The sequence below is a fragment of the Agelaius tricolor genome, unplaced genomic scaffold, assembly GCF_023055355.1.
Source record: "Agelaius tricolor isolate 1412-34295 unplaced genomic scaffold, bAgeTri1.0.p SCAF_9, whole genome shotgun sequence".
In the NCBI taxonomy this organism is placed as follows: Eukaryota; Metazoa; Chordata; class Aves; order Passeriformes; family Icteridae; genus Agelaius; species Agelaius tricolor.
In genome coordinates this window covers 6,381,083-6,407,970 of record NW_027269269.1, presented here as the reverse complement: position 1 = coordinate 6,407,970, position 26,888 = coordinate 6,381,083, and the positions used below count along the sequence as shown (strand labels likewise).

Sequence of the window (26,888 nt, the reverse complement as noted above, 5' to 3'; positions counted from 1 at the left end):
AATGACTAGGAAATAGAGTGGAAAAAAAATCCTGGTTTCACCAGGATTCATAAAAGCAGCTTTCACCAGTAAGCAGTGGACTGTGAGCTGACTATTACCATTTGGATTCAAGGTCATTATGATATGCATAACTTGTGAAAACATCAGAAAAGGAACCCAAATATTGTGACTTATTAGAAAAGGAAAAAATTCCATAGTTTTCTTACAGCTTATAATGAATATGGAATTCTGTATGGAACATAGATTATATTACATATTCCTATACCATATGAATATAGATTTCTGCATATATATTCTGATTATAAATTCATATATATTCCATATAAATGAGGGAATTAGAATATGGAGTTCTGTATATTCTATATTTCTATAGAAATGATGGAAAGGAAATAACTTTGGTGTTTCTTCAAGTATAAGAATGAGGGACCATCATTCTGAATTCCAGATCCATGGCTGTAATCAGGAGTATGTGTTGCATGTGGCTGTGGAAGGCTCCTTGTCTTAGAAAAAAAGTTCACGAGGATTCCTCTTCTTTTACATCTAGCTGTTCTGCTAATGTGATCATGACCAGCTGCCATGAGATGCCATGACCAACCACGAGATTTTGTTGGAGTGGCAGTCCTCAAATAGTTTTTGGATATTTACTACTAGAAGATGTAACCTTAGGAGCCAACAGATCCCCTCTTGATACCAAACTGTTCTTCATCATCAGAGTCTTAAAAATTTTGCAGTTTACCAGCAGCTGAAAGAGGGGTATCAGAGTTGAAGCAGAGTGGTGTCAAGATAAGGATAAATGTGGCTGCTCTGTATGATGGGACAACTTTATAGGATTGGGAATAGACCAATTCAAATGAGCTGTGCATTTTTGCATCCAAACTGCTTTCAGGAATTAACTTCAAACTCAAAATTTCTCTAGTTGTACCTTAATTTCTTATCAAGCCAGTTTTCATGCTTATTCTAGATTCAGGTTCCTGTGAACCAGCACATGAGAAACATAGGCAAGGCATGCAAACTCAAGTGAAATCTCATGTGACAGTGAAGACATACTCAAATGTCCTTGTGCTTCCCTCTGCATGTGCAGATAAAAGCTAGCCCAAATCTGACTGCTGCATCTGGCCTGGTTTTGGCTGGGATAGATAATTTTCTTCTTAGTAGCTGGTATCTTGTTGTGGTTTGGATTTAGTATGATAAGACATTGATGTCTTTAGGTTTCTAAGTAGTGTTTCTGTCAAGTAAAAGACTTTCCAGCTTCTCATGCCCTGCCAGCAAGAAGGCTGGAGGGGCACAAGAAGTTGGGGAGAGACAGAACCAGGGCAGCTGACCCTAAAGACCAAAGGGATATTCAGTACCACATGCCATCATGCTGTATATAAATTATGGCAAAAGCTGGTCAGGGGCTGCTCTTGGGAAATGGCTGGGCATCACTCAGTAAGTGGAGAGCAGCTGTATTGTGTACCACTTGTTTTCTATATTCTACTTCCTATTATTATGGTAATTAACACTACTATGATTTACTTCCTCTTCTGTTTCATTAAACTGTTTTTATCTCAACCCACAAGTTCTCACTTTTACTCTTCTGATTCTGTGCCTCTGGGACTCAACTTCCTTGCTGGATGGGGTTAAAGCAGGACAGCATCATGCCATCTATAGTTCCTGAATGATGAAATGGAATGCATCCTCATTAGCAGGTGGGGAAAATGGTGGGGAAAAGATGGCATGCTGGAGGATCAGGGGGATCTCAACAGGCTAGAGAAATAGCCTGACAGAAACTTGAAGTTCAAAAAGGGAAATTAAAAAAACTAACCAAACAAACAAAAAAGCCATTTAAAAAAGGCAAGTAAAGCCTCATCTAAAGCTCTATGACACAATTCCACTGTACAACCTGACAGGCTAGAACAGAGTCTTTTGGGAAAGAAACTGGGGGGTCATGGTGAACAACCCAAACATGAGCCAGCAATGTGCCCTTGCAGCAACAAAGCCTAACTGCATGCTGGCCTGCTTTATTAAGGGTGAAGCTAGCAGGCCAGGGAAAGTGACTTCCTTGTGAACTCAAGAGGCTGTGTCTGGAGCGTTGTGTCCAGTTTTGGACTCCCAAATACAAGAAACATCAGCACACAGGGACAAGTCCAGTAGAGGAGCATAAGACTGACCAGAGGACTGTAGCCTGTGACACTTGAGTAGAGGTGAGGTAAATGGGTATGTGTAGTCTGAAGAAAAGGTTAAAAAAATTTACTTGTGTACAACTTTTTAGTGGATGGTTACAGATCTCCTTGGAGGTGCAACAAAAAAGGACAAGTAATAATGGACATAAATTCCCTGAAAAAGTTCTAAGTCACCATTATTAAAAAAAAAAAAAACAAAACCCCAAAACACACATCCTGGATTTATTTGGGTTGAAAGGGACTTTTAAAGATCATTTGGTTCATCTCCCCCAGCCATGGGCAGGGATGTTATTATTCACTAACTCAAGTTGCTCAAAACTTCACATTGCCTGACCTTGAAAACTTCCTGTGATGGAATCATGGCTGATCCATGTTGTCTAAGAAAGTTGCAGATGAGTAAAACTGGGGAAGGCACTGAGCATCTAACATCAGAGTTAGCCCTGCTTTGAGAGGGGATTCAACCTGACAAGTTCCCAGAGTGCATATAGATTACTTTATGCTTCTGTGATTGCAAGTAGTTTATAGCATATATGTCACATTTAACTCCTCAAAACAAAAATTATCAGAGACAGAAAATGCTTCTGTGTACTGACTGCAAGATGTAAATGTAATCCATCGTGAGGAAGTTTGTTTCATAATATGGATCAGGTCATCTCTTACTACAGATTAATAATCAGATTATCAGAGTCACCAGCAGCAACCCTGATTAGTATCCATAGAATTTAATGATTGCCATCACTGGGTGGAGAAGAAAGGTAATAAATTTTACAAAAAATATTACTTCAATTTTCATTTAATTAAGACAATTAAAAGAAATGAAACACAATTAAAAAGTCTCAAAATCTATAAAATAAAGTTGCATAAGAAAAAATCTTAATGATATCTTTAGTCAAATTATTTTTGAGCTAAAATCATATCATGCTCTGTTTAAACCCTGAAACAAGTACAATTATTAATGCCCCAGAGAAAACTCTGGCTTTATTTACGTGCTCTGTCTCAGAGAACAAGGTACAGCAAGTATGATACAGCTAAATCAGAATGCCTCTGTGAATATGCCAGGGGAGATTAATATAAATTATGGCATGAAAATGCCTTTCATTCCAGCAAAGCAGCAGATTATCTTGAACTTAATTATATCACAGGTAATTCTGTGTCATTTTTAGCATTTAACTCCAAGAGTGCTTTTATTGCAAGAGAATCACAAGAATTAGGCCAAATCCTTACTTTACCTTCCCTCCTGTGTTTGCATAAACACCCTTAACAGTGGAGGGGAAGGAGTAGCTCATTCACATCCTTCTTTTAAATATCAGTTACTTTTGATGTTGGTCAGCTACAAATACAGCAGATCAGAAGAATAAAGAGCATTATTGAGTAAAAAATATCTTATCTTTGCTTTATATAGCAATCAAGTGTCATCTGAAAGATCAGGTAAAATATACACTTGTGCTTCAGTGCCACTACCTAACTTATCCTCATCTACACACATTGATGATGAGTCTAAATACCTTCATCTGCCAAAGAAAGTAATCATTTTCCTAAATATAAACACTTGTGCTGCAGACAGCTCCCTTTAAATGAATTAGCCTAATTACTTTTATTTTCAATGAAGAACACCAAATGGTTATAGTACACAATTTATCTCGTTCCAAAGTAGACATTTAAATAGGTCAGATGAATCATGCCTTAAGAGAGGCTGTTTCTCTCTATTGAGTATAAAGGGAGTCTGGCATGACTAGCTCCAAATTGTAAACTGTATGCATCTAAAGTTAGGTGAGAGGAATCTCATCCCACCTGTTTGTGCACTTAATAAAAGAAGAATACCAATACAGTATAAAATTGAACAAACTGTCCCCAGGCTTTGAAAGAAGTTGTTTTAATCTTGAAGCAATCTGGCTCTTAATTTAGGGTTTGATTTAACTCCCACTGAAGTCCATAGCTGTATGTTTTAAGGGGAATTTAATGAGTCTTGTCAATTACTGCTGTTCACTCTCTAATCAAGTATACTTAATTAAATTCAAGGAGAAATGGATACTCAATGCTTAATAAGAAACAATATTCTATAAATACAGGTTATATTTTGAACAGGAGTTTTTTGTAAATTAGTTTTTTCCCCCTCCATCTTATAAATTAAATATGTAAGCTGTATAGATAAGCCCTTAGTGATAACTGTCTTTAACAACTCTTATTCAAGTAGCATCAGGAAATACATATGTTTTTACCTTCCACAGGATTATTAGCTCTTTAATTAATACTTGGAATGTATTAAATAAAGTCCAGCAGAATGTTATCGCTCTGTTTAAGTGACATCTCTGAAACTTGTTTTACACTGTCACTTTTGCAGAGCTCCTCAGTGCTGCACCCCAGGTAACAGTAGGCTTATTGTACTATTTATACACAGAGTGCAATGGAGTTGCACTAGAGTTCGAAAATCTGATAGAAACTTTTGGAGTTCGAAAATCTGATAGAAACTTTTGGGCTCTACTATCAGAGATGGAAATGAATGGCTATCCAAATGAAACCATTGAAAATTTACTGTGTGGCCAGGGTGTGGTTCTAGTCCTGGTCTTCATGTGGGAAACTGAGGAAACAGTGGGCGTGCATTACATGACTGTGACCATGGCATGTAACACAGGGCCTTTGCTGGGAGAGATGAAGCCAGAAGATTTGCGTTCTCTTTTCTCCTTGATGAATTCCTGTGAAATACCTAACTGGCTTCACAGCTCATTGATTTGATGTGCAAGTGGTATGGAGGTCTTGAAGGAGGAGAGAGAGAGAACTCTGTGAAAGGAAGGAGCTAGCACCTGAGTGATATTTACAAACCCTGTAGTTAAACACTAGACATCTATTCTCTAATTCAGTTTCCATTTCTACCTGTAAATCTGCTTCAGAGTAACACATGTTTGAGAAGACAGAACGTTACCAGGAGCTGCATGAGGGAGAGGAGGCTGCCTTGCTTTGGCTCTTTGCTGAGAATTGTGTGTTTCAAGTTCCCCAGAAAACCCTTTTTGGCAACCCTAATGCAAAGGCAAAAGAGGTCAGCTTGGAAGGATTTAAAACATATTAAAAATGAAGTAGCAACTCTGCATATTAATAACAGGATTAAATTAAATAAATGGATCAGTACAGAGGGGCTGAAAGCAAAAGACTCTCTCCAGTGCACCTGGCAGTTAATGAAGAGGATTTAAGTAGGTGGGGTAATAGAAGCAACTTCAATACATTAGAAACACTGATGCGAAATTGAATGTTTTTTCTTTTATTTAGCCTACCCCATTCTTGTGGTATGAGATTTTCTGCTAAACAAGCAGCTCTCCTATAAAGGAGCTCTTCTGTTCCATTTCTAGCTTCAATCCACACAACAACCTTTATTGTGGCACCTGATCCAGCCACTGATGAATAGTTGGTCTGTGTAAGCCTGTAAGGGAGAACTGTGTGTTCTGCAGAGCTTTTTAGTGGGGAGCACTGGAGATGATAGCTTGTAAGGTTAGCAGGGAACTTCAGCCTCTTTGGTACTCTCCTTCTGGGTAAATCTGTGCTTCAATTGTTCTAATTGTGTCAACATGTATTTAAAAACATTTGGTGCAGACTAAGTAAAACCCTGGGTCCTGAAGGGATGCAGAATTAAGAAGTTTTTCCTGATCCAATTGAAGTAACTACATTGGTAGTTTTCTTGCAATTTAACACTTTTTTAATGAACCATACAGACTTGGTATTTCATACTGAAAAGAATGTGAAGTTTCTGTGAATTAAAAAGTGACTGTGCTGTGAAATCCATTACAAATTTTTTCATGAGGAATAATGAAAAACTGAGAAATTGTATCAATACTCCACAGGGAAGGCATTAGAGGCTACACACATACACATAAATTATGGTTACATTCAAGGATATAATCAAGTTATGTTGATATAACTGCAGCATTTTCTGGTATTTTTTGGTACAGTGACCAGTGGCATGCTGAAAAATTTATATATGTTCTCATTTTCCTGTAATACTATCCATAAATTTTGCCTTATACTGGTCTATTTCATCAGATGAAAGAATCACACACAAGTTTTATAACACTATAAAGATAGGATGAGTCTGGCTACTTTAATTACTAGCCCAAAAATGCTAGTAAAAGTAATTTTGATGGCAGAAGAGATGTCAAAGCAACTTAATCAGTTTTAACTTCTCATTTTATTTACAAGCTTATGAAATCTACATAGAAGCTTCTTTCTTAAGAGCAAAAGAAAAATACAGAACCAAGATGGCACAGCCTTTAGTAATGGCTTGGCTTTAAAGGCAAAGGGATTTATGAGATGTACATGTTAAGTAAACAATCACATTTATGTACTTGTCTGGGTTTGATGGAAATATTGCCACAGGTTTGGCATGGCAACAGACATTACCAAATCAGTGGAATTGTGCAATAATGATTTTGTGCCATATATAGAATGGAAATTCTATCTGCTCTCATGGGCTAATTTTGCAATGACTTGCCTACCCTGCAGGCTCTTGTATACCAGACCCATTGCAGTATAGAGATCCTTATATAGTGGTGCTAATCTTCTATTGGTTAATGATGCTCAGTCATTCTCTTCTCTTGAGCTGTGGGCTTTGGGAGTCAGTGGGCCCTGAGCCATGGTCAGTGTCCCACTACCAGAATTACCTTTCCCCAGCTGAGGCTGATTTAGCAGAGTTGCTGAGTTGGATTTATTTTTTTCCTTATCTTGTCCATTCTGCCAAATTTCCTGGTGGCCCACAGATTCTGCATTCTTTGAGTTCACTCTCAGTGGTACACTCTCCTTCCTATGTTTTAGTAATGTTCCCCTGGATCTGAGATCATTGAAGCTTGTCAAGCCCTAAACCTTAACAATGCAGTGCTACCAACAATTAACTTGCCCTTCTAACACCCAGACATCCCTTAGAGCTTGTTAGCTGCTATCTGTTTCATGGATTCAATTTCCTTTTTATTAGGCCTGAAATGACACAAAGATCAAACATCAAAGAACATACTTTCTTAAGAAAATTTTATATATGCCACATTTTGCAACATTGGGACACCTAATAGCATGTTTTGGGGATCAGTTGCTGCCTCAGAAGGTAGAAAAAGGCACTTACAGAATTGACTACTGTAATCTGGCAGAATGGACTATCCGAGTGCTGTAGCACATTGAAAAGTGTTGCATTACCTGGGTGACACACACCTGGACAAATAAATAATATGGAGGCAGTTAGGAGCTGCCTATCACCCTTAACTTCTATCCCATGTATGGACAGCCTCTGGTAATACTATCTAGTATTTTGTGTGATCTTAAATGTCATGATCTTGTTAGGAGCTGGATATGCTGTCCAGGGGATGGGGATGAGAAGACTGGTCATGTAAAAGCAGACAGTTCCTAAGGAGGAGCTAAGTCCTTTTACCCAGAACAGCAAAAAATTCTCCTCTCTCCTTAATTTCCTTGGCACTGTGATGCTTGGTAGAAGATGCTCAAAAAGGAGGAAGAAATAATTATTTGCCTTTGCAATTAACCCTTGCCATGCACAATTAAGTCAGAGTACCAGAAATGCTTTTTCATTCAAACACCTCCTCATTCAAGGTGAGAGGCAAAACCAGTTCTTCATCCATGTCCTGTTGGGGACATGTGTACCTGTTTTCCATCAGCCCCGATGGCAAAGAACAGATCTATATTCATTCAGGACAACAAAAAGACTTTGTCAGCCAAGGCAAAAGTAGTTTGTGTGCTGTAGTGGCTGACCTTGAGCCTAGACCTAGTCTGTTGCTCACTTCTCCCAAGAGAAATGGGAGAGAGACTTGGATGTGCAAAAGCTGAAAATTTGGATTGAGATAAAGAGTTTCATAGATGAAGAAAAATTATTTGCAGAAGCAAAGCAGAATAAAGAATTAATTCACTACTTCCCATCGGCAGAAGATGTCCAGCTACTTCCCAGGAAGCAGGACCTCACCACATGTAACAGTTACTTGTAATGACAAATGCTTTAACCACAAACATCCCTCTTTCCCATTGATTTCATAGTAGAGCACAATGTTATATGGCATGGAAAATCCCTTCAGTCAATCTGAATCATCTGTCCTGGTTGTGTCCCCTCCCACCTTCCTGTGTACCCCCAGATTATTTGCTGGTGGGGCAGAATAGAATGAAAAAAAAAGCCACCCTGGGGCTTTACAAACACTGAGCAGCAACATCCAAACTGGTGTGTTTCTAACACCTTCTCATCTCAAACAGCAAACACAGTAGGCTATGAAGAAAGTTAACTCAACCCAGCCAGACCCATTGCAAGGGATGATCATGTTCTGCTCCTGCAAAAGATGCTGTTGTGAGAGGAGAGGAGCCCCTGTGCCAGCAGACATACCTATGGAGGAGCCTGATATGTCTGGGTATCACTGTAAACCTACAAATCAATTAAAAATCCATGACTTGTGGGTGTCTGACTGATGCAGCCCATGTTGTCTCCTTGTTTCAAGCAGAGTGAGTTATGAACGTATCTGTGTATCTGTTTTATTTGCATTCAAAATTCAACATATCAAGCACTAAACCTTGATGGAGCCAAGCTGTGTTCCACTGCTGGGAAATGCATGGAGGAAGCTGGCAGGGAAGCACAGGGCCAAGGGTGTGTGGAGGATCCCAGTCCAGGCAGGGCCAACAGAGGTGTTGTGGCCAGGACCAGGAGTGGCTCCACAGCAGGGGTGTAGAGAGAGGTGCGGCCCCAGGCATGGCTCCAGAGGTGAGGCAGGCAAGAACACATGAGGTCCAGGGTGGGGTGGAAGAGCAGCATGTGTGCTGGCAAAATGCCCAGGTCCTGGCTCCATGCCCAGAAAATGACAAAAGAGGGAACCAGGAAAGGACCTACCAAATGACCTTCTTGCCTGGGAAACCTAATTATGGCTCCAGCATGGGCTGTGGTGATACCTTGCTGGTGCAGGGTAAGGGTGGAAACAAGTGAGGGCTGAGGGTGGAAAACAACAGGCTATGAGGAAGGCAGATGTGTGGAGAGATTGAGTAAGAGATTAGGAAGACGCCAACTAAGTGTAATTTGATGTTAAAGCAAAATTTTAAATTGGTACTTGCAGCATCCAGACCCAATAGCCACCAGAATCAGTGAGTAGGAGGGAGAGTCAGAGAAACTGATGGAAAGGATGAGACAGCTGCAGATATCACTCGCACAGAGAGGCAATGCCTAATGTGACAAAGCCTACTAGTTGACCCAGCAACATACTTGGAGTAACTTTGAGCTGGGAAAATACTTTTGACTGGGTCATTGATTTGTGTCATGAAGGTAAAGTATTGACCTACTTGTGTGAGGCTTCAGCTCCACTCTAGCGGATGATCAGACCAGAGTGACTCTTAGAACAGGGAATGGATTTGGTTGCATGAGAATCACAGAGTGAAGGTGTACAAAAGCAACCAGGAGATTAGAAAGAGCATTAGAGACCTCTGGAAGTGTGACCTGAAGGAGAACCCAAAAGAAAAAGCAAGTCTTTGTCACTGCCTTACAGCCCACTTCAAATCTTTTACTGGATTTTTAATTCATATTACTTAATGACATACAATTCTCTGTCATTGCTCTCTTAGAATGACATACTTCTCATTTAACAAAAAATAGTAAACATCAAATTGTTTTCATGCCTATATTCCACTACCAAAATACACCAATAAAATCTATACTTGTAATTCAACATGTATCAAAAATTTTGAACTCAGACCTATCTGGAAAAAGAGGTTAGGCTTCTGAGTATGGAGGTTACCCTCCTGCTATTGTGTATTATTATTGTATTTAAGAAACAAGACTCTGGGTAGATGATTTGCACAGCCAGAGCAATGCAGAGATAAAGCAGGTGTTTTCCTTCCAGTGAAAATGATCCAACAAAATAATCCTGAATACTCTCTAACTGCCTGAGTCAAGGGTAAAAGCAGTTTATGTATACTGAGATATTTGCAAGTTGGCTGAGTAGCTTGTTAAATGAAGATCTACTTAACCATATGCTTACTCTCAATAATTTGTTAGTAACTTGATGAAAGTAGATCTTGTTCCAGTGCAAAGTGACTGTCAATTGCAAGCATTTTTAATAACAATAGCAGTGTATTGTACTCATGTAGTGATAACCTAAACTACTGTTCAAAGTACAAGGCAATAGAGCTATTGAGGATTTTTCTTATCTTCTGTCTAGTCCTCAGTCCCCTGAATATTACTGTTTCACCCACTCCTGCTAACTGATAAAAAGATACACCCTGTATTTCCAGTGAAACTGCATATGCTTACTGAGTTTCTACAGGATTTGAATCTTGTTATGCAGTGTTCTTCGAGTCAAATTGCTAGTGAATTTTTTTCCATAATGTTTATGTGTATCTGTAGGAAGAGTTTGTTTCTCTGTCACCATTACACATAGAAGCCTTTGCAGAATACTAATGAAATAAATTTATCTCACTAAACGGGACATCAAAGCAGGTATCCATTTAAACATTGTGAATGATGACACTTCAACAGATGTAGACCTTCTATATATCAATCTACATATCCTACTATGTAGCTGTACTATGGATATTATAAGTGGCAAATGAGATAAAAAACTACTGTGGTATCTTAGAAAACACAGAGCAACTTTATTGCTCTAATCTGAAGCTCTTGGAATACCAAAATGACAAATTACTAAATAAGTGCATAAATAATTGTAAAATTATTTAAAAGCAAACCAGCATATGCCACTGCCTTTGAAGGATCCATTACCTAAGAAAGAAAAAAGTGGCTTTGTTTATTTTGAAACTCAGGAGAAGAATGTATCTATTACCAGTTATCATCTCTTTGTAAGTCCCAAAATCAGATCTTGAATCAAAAGAAAGGTCTGTAAAGGCATGCAGATGTATATGACAAACAAAGCTTTTATGTCTTTACTGGGCACTGTGAAACTCCTGTCACAATCTGTTCTCTTCCTCTCTTTTTTCTTTCTTTTATCTTTTTACCTTTTTTATTTTTCTTTTCTTCTTTCTTTCTGTATTTACATCCTGCAGAGGCAAAATGATCTGGTTAAATGAACAGTATAATAAAACATGAACTTATGTTCAGATAATGGTCTCCTGCTTCTGAAGAAAATAATGAAGTAAACCTAAGAAATTTATTTTGATGTCAATCTAAACCATTTTTGGAGCAAAATTTACACTTTGTCAAGGTTAATCCTAGACCTCAGAATGCACAAGGAGATCAAGCTTCAAGTTTGCCAGGGCAGCTTCTCTCTCTTTAACAGGAAGAAGTTAACCCAAAGCAGGAATGTCAAATGAGACTATTGAGATAGTTCAAAAGTAATATACTGTGAATGCTACTTGCATATTTAAGCTGCTAGAGGCAACAGAAATGGTCATAAATATACAGTGGAGACTTTTAAAAATCTGCAGCTCATAGTAAACTTAGCTTTTCACAAGAGTTTTAATACTCTGAGTACAGCTGCTTCCTGGCAGATGTGCAGAAGAGTCTCTATGAAACCATGCTCCTCCAACACTCCCTTGCAGTGTGATGTCCAGCTGCCAAAAATCAGGGAAATGCACTGAATCCCTTGCAGTGTGATGCCCAGCTGCCAAAAATCAGGGAAATGCACTGAATCCCATCATTTTGTGTGCAAGCTGGGTTTGAGACCAGGTACTGCAAGGAACCATTTACCTGAACTCCTTGGATACATGCTTTGTACAGTAGAGATAGCCTGTAATTCCTCTTAAAGATGCAATTTGCTATGTTTATCACAGGATTAACTGGGAGGAACTGCTGACTCCCTCCAAGGCAGGGAGGCCATGTAGAGAGACCTCAACAAATGAGAGGGCTGGGCAATCACCAACCAGATGAAGTTCAAGAAGTTCTGGATTCTGCACCTGGGATGGGGCAACCCTGGATGCACGGGCAGACTGGGGAATGAGATGCTGGAGAGCAGTGCCACACAAAGGGACCTGGGGGTTCTGGTCTGGGGCAAGTTGATCCAGCAGTGAGCCAGCAGTGCCCTGGCAGCCAGGAGGGCCAACCCTGTCCTGGGGAGCATCAGGCACAGCATGGCCAGCTGAGCAAGGGAGGGGATTGTCCTGCTCTGCTCTGCTCTGCTCTGGGGCAGCCTCACCTCCAGTGCTGGGGGCAGTTCTGGGTGCCATAACATAAAAAAGACATTAAACTATGGGAGTGTCCAAAGGAGGGCAACAAGGATGGGGAAAGGTTTGAGGGGAAGCCTTATGAGGAGTGGCTGAGGCCACTGGATGTGTTCAGCTTGGAGGAGACTGAGGGGAGATGTCATTGGGGTCTGCAGTTTCCTCATGAGGGGAAGAGAAGGGGCAGGCACTGATTTCTTTTCTGTTGTGACCACTGACAGGACCTGAGGGAATGGCCTCAGGTTGTGTCAGGGGAGGTTTGGGTTCAATATTGGAAAAAGGTTCTTCACCCAGAGGGTGGTTGGGCACTGGAACAGGTTCCCCAGGGAGTGGTCACAGCACCAGCCTGACAGAGTTCAAGAAGTGTTTGGATAGCACTCCGAGACACATGGTGTGACTCCTGGTAATAGTGCTGTGCAGGGCCAGAGTTGGACTCAATGCTTTGGGTCCCTTCCAACTCAGCTTATGCTGTGATTGTGAGATTCTGTGATTTACAAAGGGTTTTCTGGCTGTCTAGGAAGAGTATGTTTTTCAGTGGCTTATTTTTCACTACGTTTTTCAAAATTCAAATTGATGTTCATGTCCTTCATGAATTACAATGTATCTCCAAGGTCTTTATTTTGCAAAGCATATTTTTCCAATCCATACTGTCGAAGAACTAACACTGATTGTTTTCATCCTCTAGAAGGATTTTGCGGGACCTTAGAAAATGCATTTACCTGCATATTCCAACATATAGCAGTTGCCTTGCCTGCCTCAGAATCTTGAAGACTCAGAGCAGCTTTTAAAAATCCATCTGTAACACCAAACTGCTTTTCCTGCTGCATTTGTTGCCAAGTGAACCCCTCCCTGAAGCTGCAGTAATTGGATTTATTGCAGAAAGGCATCCAGAAACAGGAAGTTTCTCTTTAATATTACTGCAAGGAATGGGGTGGAGTGATTTGAATGAAGATGCAAAATAGTTGTTATCAGGAGTGAAGATCAAAGAGAAGGTGATGAATGGGCAGTTTCAGTTGTTATTGCCTTTGAGAGGTGACTGAAGGGAAAACAAAGCAAAACACACACATAAATTGTTGCCAGTAAGTTAAAGGTATTGGTCTGGATTCTTTGTACACCAAGTTCACTCGCTCTGCAGTCCTTAAAACAATTCAACAATAAGGAAAATAAACCTTTTTATTCTTTTCTGTAAGAACATAAATAGTAACTCAAATGCCTCTTCCTTTTCCCTAAACTTAAACTGAAAACCCTTACTGTGTATCCTAGCTTTTCTCCTCTGATCTCTTATTTCTTTTCAAGGATGTCTCTTGCTATCTTCGTATCTCATTCAATATCATAATATGCCATATTATGCTGATATATATTACGCCAGTTTTTGTGGCCCAACAGGCAGTAAGCACAGATTTACAATGAAACAGAATAACAATAATAAATGGTAGGAAAAAACAGAAGCTTTTTGTGAATCCAAATTTGAGTCCATATTGTTTTCTTCTGAACCTGTCCATACTACCCCAAGCAGAGGGGCAATGCCAGGTGAAAGAGAACATTCTTGCCAGGACATACTTCTGTGACCACTCAATGTGATTAGATGTGCTCATTACAGTTTTATTAATCCCTAAAAGGAGCTACCTTCTTCCCATGTCTGGAGCATTGCAATCAGAATAAATCCTAAGCCTCGTGTACATCTACAGCAAAACTACGAGCGCTAGATTTCAAATTTTTGCAGTATTTGCATTGCTATATTTAAAAGGAAGCAAGTGTTCTGGGGCTTCTTCTCAGAGAGGCTAAGCCACTGAGATGTTGTCTGCTTCATTTACCCTTTCTGTGCAGTCAAAGTGCTACTGTTTCCCTGATGTCACAAGGCTGGATGCTTTGGACACTCCAAACCAACTGATAGAGGCTGATGGAATGAATGCGTGCAGTTTTCCTCTGTCTCAGATGTGGAAAGCCAGAACATGGTGTACTCCCTTTGAAATTTTCTGAGTGACACAGCAGTATAAATTCCTCACAGACTGTTTAGAGTCTGGGGCAGAAAGTTGAGCAGTGTTACCATTAAATCTCTACATGCAGCCATCCAGCTGGACAACACTCACACACACGACAGAGCACTGGGGCTTTTGTTGCTTTTGCTTTCAGTCACTATTTGTACATCACAGGATAGCTTCTAGTTAGACAGATAAAAATGCCTAAATAAGAATCTTATGATAGAAACAGTTTCATTGTAACACCCAAATTTTATGAGTAGTAAAAAATCAACTAGGCAGCCATCATTGGTACATATGGAATGGAACATACATACATGGTTGGAACAGTTTTCCTCGTGTATAATTTAATGTTTAATTACCTTGAATTTTAATTGTTGTTTTATTATCTAGCTAGTTATTCTACAGTCTTCACAGAAAATCCTTTGACACAATAGAACATACTGTGGAACAGTGAGCCAGGAGTGCAGAGTGAAAGTGAGGCAGGTGAGGACAGTGTCCTCCTCCCTGACAAGGCACAATCCCCCAGTGCCTGAGCAGGGCAAGCAGACCTGGTCCTGTGGCGGTCACCGAGCTCAGCCACATGCCAGTGACCACCGGACACACAAGTCTGTGGTGATCCAAGGTCCAAGGCCAAGCCATGTCCCCTCTGGAAGCCATGAATCCGAGCTCTGCGGTAGGAAGTTTTTCTGCCAAACCCCATTGAGTGGCAGAGCCTGTTAGCTTAGACTGGGTGGCTGTGACTGTCAGGCTCCTGAATGTGGCAGGAGCCAATCCTTTGTAGAACTGTGTATGGGTTCTGTGTTTGTTTTTATGAGCTGTTGAACCGGTCTAATTTAAGTCTGAAACAGAGATGCTAATATCATTAAAGAATACCGAACATTTTCTGAGCTGGATCCAAAAAAGTAGCCACTGAAAGATCTGTTAGATTTGTTTAGGCTTTAAGTTTGTGAATCAACCACATTTGCTGAAACCTGTTTCCTGAGTGTCATTATTGATGGTGATTTAAAGGATTGCTAAATGAAGCGAAACTGGAACACTAAACTGCTAAGAAGCTCAGTGAAGCTTTTTATGTCCACGTCTTCACACACCTTTTATCGAATCTTTACATTTGGTGAACATTAAACTCTTTGGGGAGGGATAGGGGGCAGTCAGCTCTAGCTTGGAGGCACTTTAATTTCCTGTCTACATGTCATGTTCCCATTATAGTGAGTGGAAACCCAGTCAATTCAGTAATGGACTCTGCAGGGGGATTCAGGTGTCTCTTTCAAAATGAGTCAAATAGCTGTACAGTTTCCAGTGGGACTGAGGATAAGCATTCAATACTCTAGGATACAGAAGCAAAAGGCTGGCACATATAGTGTGGGGTATATGGGAGATCTGTGTCCTTCTGGAGAAGCAGCTGGAGCTCAGGCAGGGTGCCTTACAGCACCTCAGGTGGCAACTAAGCAATTGAACCAAGCCCCTCCATTTAGATGCCTATATATGGAGCTGAATCCCACACCTGAGGTTTGATTGTTCAGACATTTTAAATCATTATGTTCGTTTGCCAAACAAAAGTAGCCAGAATCTCCCATGAAAAATGTTATTTTTCTTAACATAGTTTCTGGTTTTGCTTTTTACCATGTTCTTACAACCAGAGGAAGTACAGAAATGTTATTGTAAGATTTAGAAATCCAGCTATTTAGGCACATGTCTTTACTCCATCATCATGAACTGGCCTTTGGTAGGGAACTGTAGACAAATCCACACAACTTCATCATCACATCCTGAAAGAAACCCTTCTAACCTTTCCTTGCATTTGTAATTGTGAAGATGAGGAGATTTAGCACAGCAGCTTTTCTGTCTCTAGTTTTTAGAATGCTGTGATCACTGAAGTTTGGAGGTCACGTGGCTACTCATGCTATAGCGACAGTTTCCTTTTCACCTGAGCCTTGTCAGCACCTTCTACTTGAGAAACCGAATGCAACTGAAATAATAAAGCATGAAGATAAATTTATTTTTTTATGAGACTTTGCAGTTATTTAAGGGATGAATTTGGTTTGACAACTTTACAGTTCATGCAGCTGTTGCCCATGCAGGTCTACACAGGACTCCTACAAGTACAGGGATTGCCAGCAGGAATGGCTGAATGGTAGGGACATGGGCATGGGTCCAGTCTCACCTCTGGCAGCATAAGTAGGCACTACCAGGGTAGTTTATCTTCAGTTTCCTTTGCCTTCCCACATTGCCTCTCTGTCACTGACTTCCAGCCTATATCTCATCTCAAATTTGTCTCATGACCCATTACTATAAAATATCAGTCTAATGAGTCTAAACTTTTGAAACTAATTTAACTTCTACAGTCAGAAACGTGCAGATAGATAAGGCGGGCTGGGTGGCTTACACTTCCCAGCCACAAAAAGAGGTGTTATTAAATCATCATAACTAGGAAGGAAATGTACACTTCAGAGTTGAGCAATACACCTGGTGAATAAACTAGAGGATCAAAATAATAAACTATGACTCTTTCTCCAAATGCAAAAATAATCAAGCACATAAAAACAAGGATAATAAGGCATAAATGCCTGTTGCATAAAGCTGCTGTGCCTTTTTTTACATATCTGACAAACCAAATATATTGTACTATGCTAATGATCTGGGAAAAATAATACATAAATTGTTTCCTGAAATTATTCTGAAATACAGAAAGGCCAAGAACTGTGCTAAATAAAAATGCTTTTTTTCTACAGAGTGCCTTGATAATTAAAGGACAACATTCAAGCATGTCATTTTAATATTAAGCTTCAGTAGCACCACAGTGTGTACTATTCTGTTTGGGGAATGGCATTCTTCCAAAATGTGTGATCATCTGAAAGGTTAACTCATCTTTTGTAATTTCATTTGTCAAGTCTGCATCTCAGTCAGGAAATCAGCTCAGTTGTGAAAGAACTGTCAAGTGTGTTCAAGATGAATTGCATATTTACGGAGTTCCCTGCATTGGAATAACTGCCGGCGCCCTGGGACTGTACAGAGATCCCAGCCATCAGGAAAAGGCAGGCTCGATGAGTTAATGGTCATTCTCAGGGTGGTGTGTCTGTTATGATCCCAGTTTATTACTCATTTTTATTTCTCCAGGTCTGTCACGGCCCCTAGTGGTTCAGAGACACCCAGACACCACCGTGGGCCCGGCACCAGCAGCCTGGAGAAGGGTGAAGTGCTGCAGGGCAAACTGTGGGAAGGGGTGAAGTGATGGGGCCTGGGAAGCCTGGGCGTGTTCAACACCTCTGTGAGTCACAACAAGTTCCAGCACATCCCATCATATATTTCTTGCAAGATTGGTCATGCTTATAATTTTCAATAAAAATATTTTTGTTGACTTAAAGGAAAACTGGTTTGATTTTGTATTTGTTTTAACATTCATCTTATGTTTTTATTTAAAGAAACTATGTATCATAACATTTTGAAGAAGCAGATGATTTATTTTAAACACTGAAAGCATGACACAGTAAGTAATTAATTTTTAAAATTGCTTTCTGTTTTATAGGTTATCTTGTCTGACAATCTGAGTGAAAGCTTTTCTTCTTGTCCATGGAATTGTTCTTGTTGGCCAGAGTTTACATCACAGCTTTCCCAATGTTCAGTTGGGCTTTCATTGGCAAAAAGTTCATTCTATGGGCCCTGCAGACTAAATCAGGAATATTATCAGTCCTCTAGAAAACAAAAGGTACTCTGGGATTCCTTTATGGCATCCTTAGCTTTTGGATTGTCTACCTAAATCCAAATTCCTGTAATTTATATGCTTGGTAAAAGAATTCTTGTTTTATCAGTTCCCCAAGAAGAAATGCATTTGCAAGTTCATATTTGTTTCATTGTTGGGAAATAGCTGTTCATTACTTAGAGGAAAATACAAGATCTCAAGTACACCACACAATATTCTTGGTAATAACTGACTGTTTATCCATCACAACTAACCCATTTGCTCAGACCAGGAATTATTGAAACAGTGTTTCTACTGTGTTTTTGAAAATCCATTGTAACTTTCAACTTCAAAAATATAATTTCTTGGTAGCCTTTTATTATAGGGCTACCCAATACAGGAAAAAACAATTCTCTGGGTTTTATTAATTTTTTTTCCTCTACCTTTTCTCTTTTATTGATTGCTCTCCATCCCATACAGCAACTGTGACTCCTTTTTAGAGTTGGTTATCCTGGGTCCGCATGAGAGTATTGAAATTTCTGTTTTGAACTGAGAGCATTGATTTTCTTCTCAGCCTGCAGTACTCAGACTAATACCACTTGGCTAAGCTGAAATGGAGTCCTGAGACCATGGGCAGGAGTTGGGAGAGACCCTGGGGGAAGCTTAGCAGGGACAGTAAGGTCCAGTAGTGCCCTCAGGGCCCTGACATCTACTCTAACACCCATTTATTCTCTGAACAAGTCTGTCCATCACACCTAATAATTTTAAAGTGATTTTTCTTTTTCCAAGCAAGATTATAATTTTTCTATGTCATATTGTACATCCTTTGGACAGATAAAATTTCTTAATAATGTCTGATAGGTACATTACCTCTGTTAAAAATAACTTTCAAATCTGACTGCAACAAAGTTTCCATACTTTTTCCAAACTGCTCTGAATCTGCATCATAGTAGTGCAAATATTACATTGAAGATCCACCCTTTCACTGTGGGTGTCTCATTCAGAGACAGTCAGGCAGAATATTCTCACGTGCTTTCTCTCAAATCTCCTGAAGCACAGCAAGTGAGCCTCGGAAGATAAGAGTACTGAGAGCCATTGAGGAAATTCTCCTAGCATGTGGTTGTTTTACTGAGAAGGGTTTTAATGGTATTTCACTGACAAATGGTCACTTCCTCTGGTTTGCTGATTACTTCTTTAGGTATATAATCAAAATGGTGTAGAAAAATGGAAAGTAAGCATATTAGTATAAAACAATCAAGGATTTAATGTGAATGCCAAAGTTTAACTTAAACACAGTGATAATTTAAAAAAAATATTATAAAATAAAATCAACCTTTACTAATCTTAAATTCCTGTAGAGATTTGCAGAGGCAATATTTAACTGGGGTATGTGGTATGTGAATGAGAGTCTATGTGGCTGCATGAGGCACCAGGAGAAATGGTAGAGCAGGAGTGCAGGGAGTGATGGACTTGCAACAGATTATGACCAACCACAAAATGCAAGAAAGAATATAGGTCAGAATGGAGAATTGGCAACATCTGGGTGTTGGGCCAACTGTTCTAAATCCTTGGCATGAAGAAAGCCCCATGAAACACAGTTCTATAGCTGTGTGGTACAACTCAGCTTGGCCCTGAGGTTTTCTCAAGAGAAAATATCAAGGATACCAGAGATTGCGAACCATTGTCACCATTCAGGATGAACCCAGAAAGTGGTGAGGGCTTGATTGTCAGGGCACAGCCAGGACTGGCTGCTCCCTAAGAGCCAGGATCACACAACCCATAAGTGAGGGAGCAGGGTGTGCTCACAGCTGGCAGCTGTGGTCAACCAAGAGTCCACCTCATCAAACACATCTGAAGCAGGTCCAAGGTCAAGCTGGAAAAATCAGTTCCTGGTCAGGGACAGGATAAGGAAGAGGATCAGGATGAGGTCTGGTGGCCATAATGAGGGTCAGATATAGTCACTGATGACTGGGCATGTCCACAGTGACAAAGCAGGATGGAGGTCAAGCCAGGAAGTCATTTTGCAGCTCTGGGTCCCAGCTGGTGGGATCTATGGCCAAAGACAGGCATGGCCATGGCTGAGCTGGGGACCAACATGACATGTGACATAACTCAGACAGGCCCTGAAACTGCAGGGTGGAGCTGTGCCAGGGTGTAGGAGGAGGACTGAGGTGAGGCTGGTCAGGGCCATTAAGGTCTATGAGTGCCCTCAGGGCCCTGACCTTGATACTTGGTGCCCCTTGTCCTCCTCACCATAAAGAACTCTTTAGAAACACACAGATGTTTATGCTTATGAGTAGGAAAGATTGAGTATGCATGAAAGTGAAATCTATGGAGAATGACTGTTCCTAAAATAGGTCTTGTTTAATGTGAAAAATTGCTGCCTTCTTCTCTGTGGTTGTGTATAGGGCTTTGCTACTTTTATTGTTACAGCTGTACTCCATTTCTTCAAATTACAAGAAAACAACTGTGCTTGAATAATTTATTTGAATCATTTCTCATTTGTCTCTCTCAATCTCTCTCAGAAGGACCTCTGGTTTTGCCACAGTTTTAGGGATAGTACTATTACAAGACAACTGAAATTTCAAATGTCTTATTAGAAATTTTACAAGGTAGAGTTTGTTCCTGTATAAAAGAGAAACTTTCACAAACCCCTGACTGTTTCTCAGGCAGGCCCGTCACAGTGAGAGGACCAGAGAAATTAGAAGGGCAGTTCCAGAGCCTTTGCAGGCTCTCAGACCTCCAGCCTGGAGCTCCATCCAGCATTTTACCTCGTACTGTGGGACACAGAACAAGGCCCTTTTGACTTTCTGTTTTCCTTTCCTGGTATATGGACCTCTTGGCTAATGAGCATATTAATCATTAAAAAAGCATCAGCATGCTTTTTTAAGTAGCATAAAAAGTTGTTTTAGAAATAGGATGGCAAGACATGATTTTACTTTTTTTTTTCATTGAGGATTTATATCTGTCATGACTCACAGAATACTGCTGCTGTTCCGTTATGAAAGAGATGAGCCCTGCAAGCAAAACACAGACCAGGTGAGCAAAGACAGCATGTTCAAACACAACACTTCTACTGTACATTTACTCAGGAAAAGAGTAAACTTACTCCAGTGCTTGGACAGCACTGGACAGGAGGGACAGGAGGGTTTTTGCTTGTATGTTTTTCTATTACAGGCAGACATAAAATGCTTAAACTGGCAGCTGAGCCCTGTGACAGTCTGACTGTGCTAGATTGGGACTTTGTTTTGTATGTCACAGTAATGTGCTGTAACTGTGGGAAACATGAGCCATCCCCTAAAGCACACCCTTCACGGTGGATCAGCATCTCCTGCAAACAGCTTTTTATCAGGTAGTTTTGGATAAAATCATTTTTGTTTCAAGAATAAAACCTTCAGTTTTATTTATGAATACTTACTTATTCATCTGCACAGCAATAAACCCCTAGAAAAAAACATTGTGTTTAAAGCTGTACCTGGGAGGAGAGATCTCCCTGGGGCATATTTAAGGGAGATTTTTCCATTCCCTCCTGAAATTAGTAACTTCATGGATATTAAAGGGAAACCAAACATTTCTATGATCATAGGTTTCCCTGATCTCAGGGAAGAGGGAAAACATCTTTCAGTGATACACTCAACATATGTATGGCAAAAGTGGAGCTAATTAAGAGACACTCCCTTTTCCCTTGGCTTTCTGGAATTCCAAACCCTCATCAGAGACAGCAATTATTTTGGGAGTCTTTCACTGTTCCCCTCATCAAGGTGTTTACTTCCGTCTTATGCCATTGCATAAATATGTTTGTAATTTTCTCTTCCTGATGTGGCACAATAATTCCACAGCCTGTTTTTGTTTTGAATTCTGTGTGCTGATGAAGGGCTAAAGCTCACTCAGCGAATTGTTTCTGACTGCTGAACAACTGCAGAGCAATGCAGACCTTCTTGTTGGGAGGGGTTAAAAAGTGGTGAACGTAAAGATAGTGTAATATAAATCTGCAAGTTGGTTAAATCTAGTTTGTTCAGAGATATGTGCCTCTTACAGACACCAGCATTACATCACGCAGTGTAAGACAACTTTGTCTGTTTGTGGTTTTCCCTGTGACTTTCTGCCAACACTTTGCATAGTTCAAGGCTCTGAGCCAAGGCCATTAAGGCTGACTACAACTGTATTATGAAGGGTCAAAGTGATGTCAGAGCTTAAACCCAGCACCTTAAACACGAGCCCTACTTTTTCTTTCAACTGAGTTTTGATTTTTCCAAATTTCTCAGTTTTTCCCTGTACTGAATGAGCAAATAAAGGATTAACAGCCTTGCCACAGAATTCTTCCTCCTGATTTCAGCTCCAGACTACTCATTCCAGCTCTGGGGTCCTCAGGACAAGAAAGACATGGACCTGTTGGAATAAGTCCAGAGGAGGCCATGAAAGATGATCAGAGTGACAGAGCACCTCTCCTATGAAGACAGGCTGAGAGAGCTGTTTAGGCTGGAAAGAGAAGGCTCCAGGGAGACCTTATAATAGCTTTCCAGTATCTAAAAAGGGGCTTATGACACCAAGCTGGGCGGTGCAGCTGACACACTTCAGGGATGGGATGCCATCCAGAGGGAGCCGGATAAGCTTGAGAACTGGGCCTGTGAGACTTTCATCAGGTTTAAATGCACCATGTGCAAAGTGCTTCACATAGGTCTGGGCAACTCCCAAAGAAACAGATGGAGAGCAGCCCTGCTGAGAAGGACTTGGGGGTGCTGGAGGATGAGAGGCTGGCCATGAGCTGTCAGTGTGCTCCCACAGCCCAGAGAGCCAAACGTGTCCTGGGCTGCATCCAATGGTGGGCAGCAGGGCCAGGGAGGGGATTCTGCCCCTCTGCTCTGCTCAGAGCCCACCTGCAGGGCTGCACCAGCTCTGGGGCACCAGCACGGGGAGGACAGGGACCTGCTGGAGTGAGTGCAGAGGAGGGGCACCAGGATAATCAGAGGGATGGAGAACCTCTCCTGTGAAGAAAGGCTGAGAGAATTTGGATTGTTCAGTCTGGAAAAGAGAAAGCTTTGGGGTTACCTAGCTGTAGCCTTCCAGTACCTGGTGGGGGCCTACAAGAAAGGTGGAGAGGGACTTTTCTCAAAAGCAGGTAGAGATACAACAGGTGAATGTATTCAAACTAAAAGAGGGCAGATTTAAATTAGGCATTTGGAAGAAATTTTTCACTGTCAGCATGGTGAGGCACGGGAACAGGTTGCCCAGAGAAGCTGTGGATGCCCAATCCCTGGAAGTGTCCAAGGCCAGGGTGGATGGGGCTTTGAACAACCTGGTGTAGTGACCGGTGCCCCTGCCCACACCAGAGAGGCTGCAACTGGATAATCTTTAAGGTCCTTTCCAACCAAATCCATTTCATGGTTTTGTGATTCCCCCACACCAATCACACTGCTGAGGACAAAATTTACGCCAGCACTAAACACATACCCCTTTTCTATTAAGGCTTTCATTTTTTCCCCTTTCCGTTTCATAATCTTTATCAGTAACGTGCCGTAATTTCCTCGCTGCGGCACGAACTCATCTCTTTGGGATACACTCCACACTTCCCACCCTGGCAGCGGCCGGGCCGGGGCGGTGCCTGCCGGCGGTGCCGCCCCGGGAGTGACGCGCTCCGGCTGCGCCCGACCCGGCCGTGCGCGACCCACGCGGGGCGGAGGGGCAGCATGGGCCAGCCCGGCGGCGGTGGGGCTGCGGCGGCCGCCATGGACCCCGTGCGCAGCTTCGAGCGCTGGAAGAAGAAGTACACCCGGCGGACGAAGAGGCTGCGGCTGCAGCGCAAGGAGAGGAAGCGGCCCGAGTGGCAGGTGGAGCGGGAGAACATCGGCCGCCTGGTGCAGCGCTACCCCGAGGTACGGCCGGCCGGGAGCCAGGGGCTGTGCGCGGCCGGCGGGCGCGGCGGTCTATGGAAAAGCGGCTCCTTCCTCGTGTGGCGTGTGTGTGGATAGAACCGGGAGGAGGGACGGTATCTGTAGGTCCATGGTCGGCAGGGCTGTTGGAGGTGCCCGTAGGTAAGAGGCGTGCTGGGTGGCACTGCTCTGCGGCGGGCAGCCGGTTCTTACTGTCTCGAGGTCGGGATGGAGCTCTGTTCTTTATCCCCAGGCAGAGGAGCAGGGGCCGGCAGCCGCAGTTCAGGGGTTTTGGTGGAGGTGACTGGACAGGCTGTGCAGCCGGGGCAGTGGGACCCTCGGGTGGGGAAGTTTGTGGTTTAAAGGGCAGCGAGGAGGAGGAGGAGGCTGGAGCAGGTTGTAACCAGGGGCGCTTGGCTCTTCTCACCAGGCAACGTGGGTATCTCCGTGTTGGAGATAGCACACGTTTGTCTCCTTAGAAAACGCACGACGCGCAAACCATCAGTATGAATGAATGTGATGTTTAGCCTCAAGCCAGGAAATAGGTGTTTGAATGCGAGACCTGAAGTGAGTGGTGTTGGTTTTGTTTCTCAGAGCCCCTTGAACTCCTGCGGGAGATAGTCGAATTGGAATCACACTTTGGAATCACACTGATCAGTGGAAAGCGCTGTAATTGTGAATAACGGGTTAGATGTGTGCTGCCTGTGGTGCTGCTCTGCCTCCTGCCAGCTTTTGCTGAGTTTGCAGGGCAGTTGTGCTTGGTTATGCAGCACTCGGCACAGCTGGTGGTAATGACTTTTTGGTGGTTGTAACTTGATTGAGCAGAAAGTAATGACAAAGAGGTGTAGAGGAAACACATCTGTTACCATAAAGAGGTCATGTTAGCTCCATTAGTTAAGATTCAGCAAGTTGGTATTCTTGAGCTTCACTGGATCATTTGCTTTGCTGTTTGAAAACAAACGGCATGTTCCTCTACTCCTGCTCTTGGCTATGTGAATGCCTGTGGATGTTTCTGTGTCACTAATGTGACTGCACATGTATCTGTTTCTGGGCCTGGGCGATAGTTCAGCTTCATTGTGCAGCTTGGGGCAGCATAGGTGGGGGTTGGATAGTGGAAGGTTGTGTTTGTGTGTGTTTTTGGGTGTTGAAGGAAAGAGGCTTGTAACACTGAGGCATGTTTTCATCAGAATTAAGATAGAGTAAGTGTATGTTTGTGTTAGGATCGTTCTGGGGGCTCATAGTCTCACTTCTTCTGGAGCTTTGCTGTCCTTTTGCTCCAGGATTCTCCTGCCTGTGAACATACAGTTGAATGTGCACCTAACTTTCTGTCTTCAGTCCTTCAGATAGTCTTTTCTGGTCCTTGACAAGGTTTTCTACTGGGTCTCCAGTGTTTCTTCCATATTACCCTGGATCTGGTTAGAGTAGGAGTGGGAATTGTGAAGAAGTGCCATGTGCTTGGGTCATCAGCGGTCCCCAGTGAGTTCTGCATGATGCAGATCCCTTAGGGACAAGGAAGTAGAAGCTTTTGGGTGAGCTCCTCTCTGTGAAGAGCAGTGGCTGGGGTCTCTGGCACACAGGCTGTGCCTGGGTTAGATTTATGTGTGCATGGAATAGTGGTAGAATGGCTGATGGATCCAAGATGATCCAGCTTGACCTCCTGTCCATGATTTCATGTGTGAGAATGACTGCAGTGGATAAACAAGACAAAATTAATAATGAAGACTCAACCACTATACTTTGTTACTGGATTTTTTTTCCATTTGTTGACATGTGATGGCAAGCGTGTGGCAGCATAGATGGAAAATGTAAAATTTAGTTTCAGTGTGTCCATATCATGGGACCATTTTCTGTGTTATATGTTCATAGATGAGCTTTTTTTCTGTAGATTCAGTAACTTTGTTGCCTGACTGTCAGGCCATTGATGGACCTGGTCTATTCCAAACAGTTGTGCTCATGAAAAGCCTTAACAGCCTAACTGATGTGCTGGGGAGCTGTTTGTGAAAAATCCTTTCTAGTCTGCTTGGTGTCAGATTAGTCAAGTTAGATCAGAATATTTGAAATATTTGAAATGAGCTGGCTGCTCTCATATGGAGGTGATTGGAGAGAGCTCATGGTTACAGCTTCCCAGCAGATGAGCAGAGGTAGTAACTTTGGAGAAGGAAACAAACTAAAAAAGTAGAAGTTGGTGGTGTTTTCCACTGGTGCATGTAGATGTGGAATAGGATTATCAGAAGATCTACCTTAGACATCAGTCCTTGTGCCTTCCATTTAGACATGACTTAAAAATATATCAGTACCTTCAGAGTTCAAGGGTTCTACAACATAACATTATTCAGCTCCTGGAAATATTCAGGGCAGAGAAATAATACAAGAAGCTTTGTGACGTGGCCTTTCCCAACATTCCTTGCATTTTCAATACTGTTCTCACTTTTTTTTCCTTGGACATCATTGAAGGAGCTAGGCTTATGCTTGTAATGATTTTTAAATTGATTTGCAGAAGCTGAGGTTAGAAGAGTGGAACAATATTTGTCTTCTTTTTTGATTAATACATCTGTTCTTACTGAGTCATCTAAAATTAAAAAGAAATTGACTACTGAAATACTTCAATTATTTAGAACAATTTCAGATTGCTGATAGCCTATTTGATGTATCACAAACCTGTTAAAATCTATCCCTTTAGCTGCACATAATCGATTGCATGAATTCTTTTTTGATGTTAGTAAAAATGCTTTTCCCTCCTGTAGGCCTATTGCTTTTCTATGTAGAGAGTCTCTTGGCTGAAATGAACCAGAAACTGTACACATCACTGAGTTGTAAATATTTAGCATGCAAAATAGTAAGACTGGGAAATACCAACTGAATTTGAAAGTATTTGTCAAGAATTCCAATTTATGAAAGTCAAAAAAAGACCTTTTTTATGGTGATTCTGGTAGGATTTTTTCCCTCCTCCAAAATGATGTTTGGCAAAAGTTTAGTTGCTCTGTTAGGACACAGTGAAAGCTTGAAATCTATCTTGCTAGTGCTTTGCCTTGAAATGTATCAAAACCAGGTTTTATTAAGAGCATTATAACTTTTTACC

At 41.5% G+C, this 26,888-nt stretch overlaps 1 protein-coding gene across 1 annotated transcript in view; it reads left to right on the top strand.

Moving 5' to 3' along the window:
* Positions 1 to 23,557: 23,557 nt before the first annotated feature.
* DDX10 (DEAD-box helicase 10) overlaps positions 23,558 to 26,888 on the top strand; it is a 156,461-nt gene continuing 153,130 nt past the window's right edge. Inside the window, exon 1 of the mRNA XM_071434134.1 lies at positions 23,558 to 23,812. Coding sequence (XP_071290235.1) covers positions 23,627 to 23,812 — 186 coding nt within the window. The 5' untranslated portion in view covers positions 23,558 to 23,626. The remainder of the gene's footprint in view (positions 23,813 to 26,888) is intronic.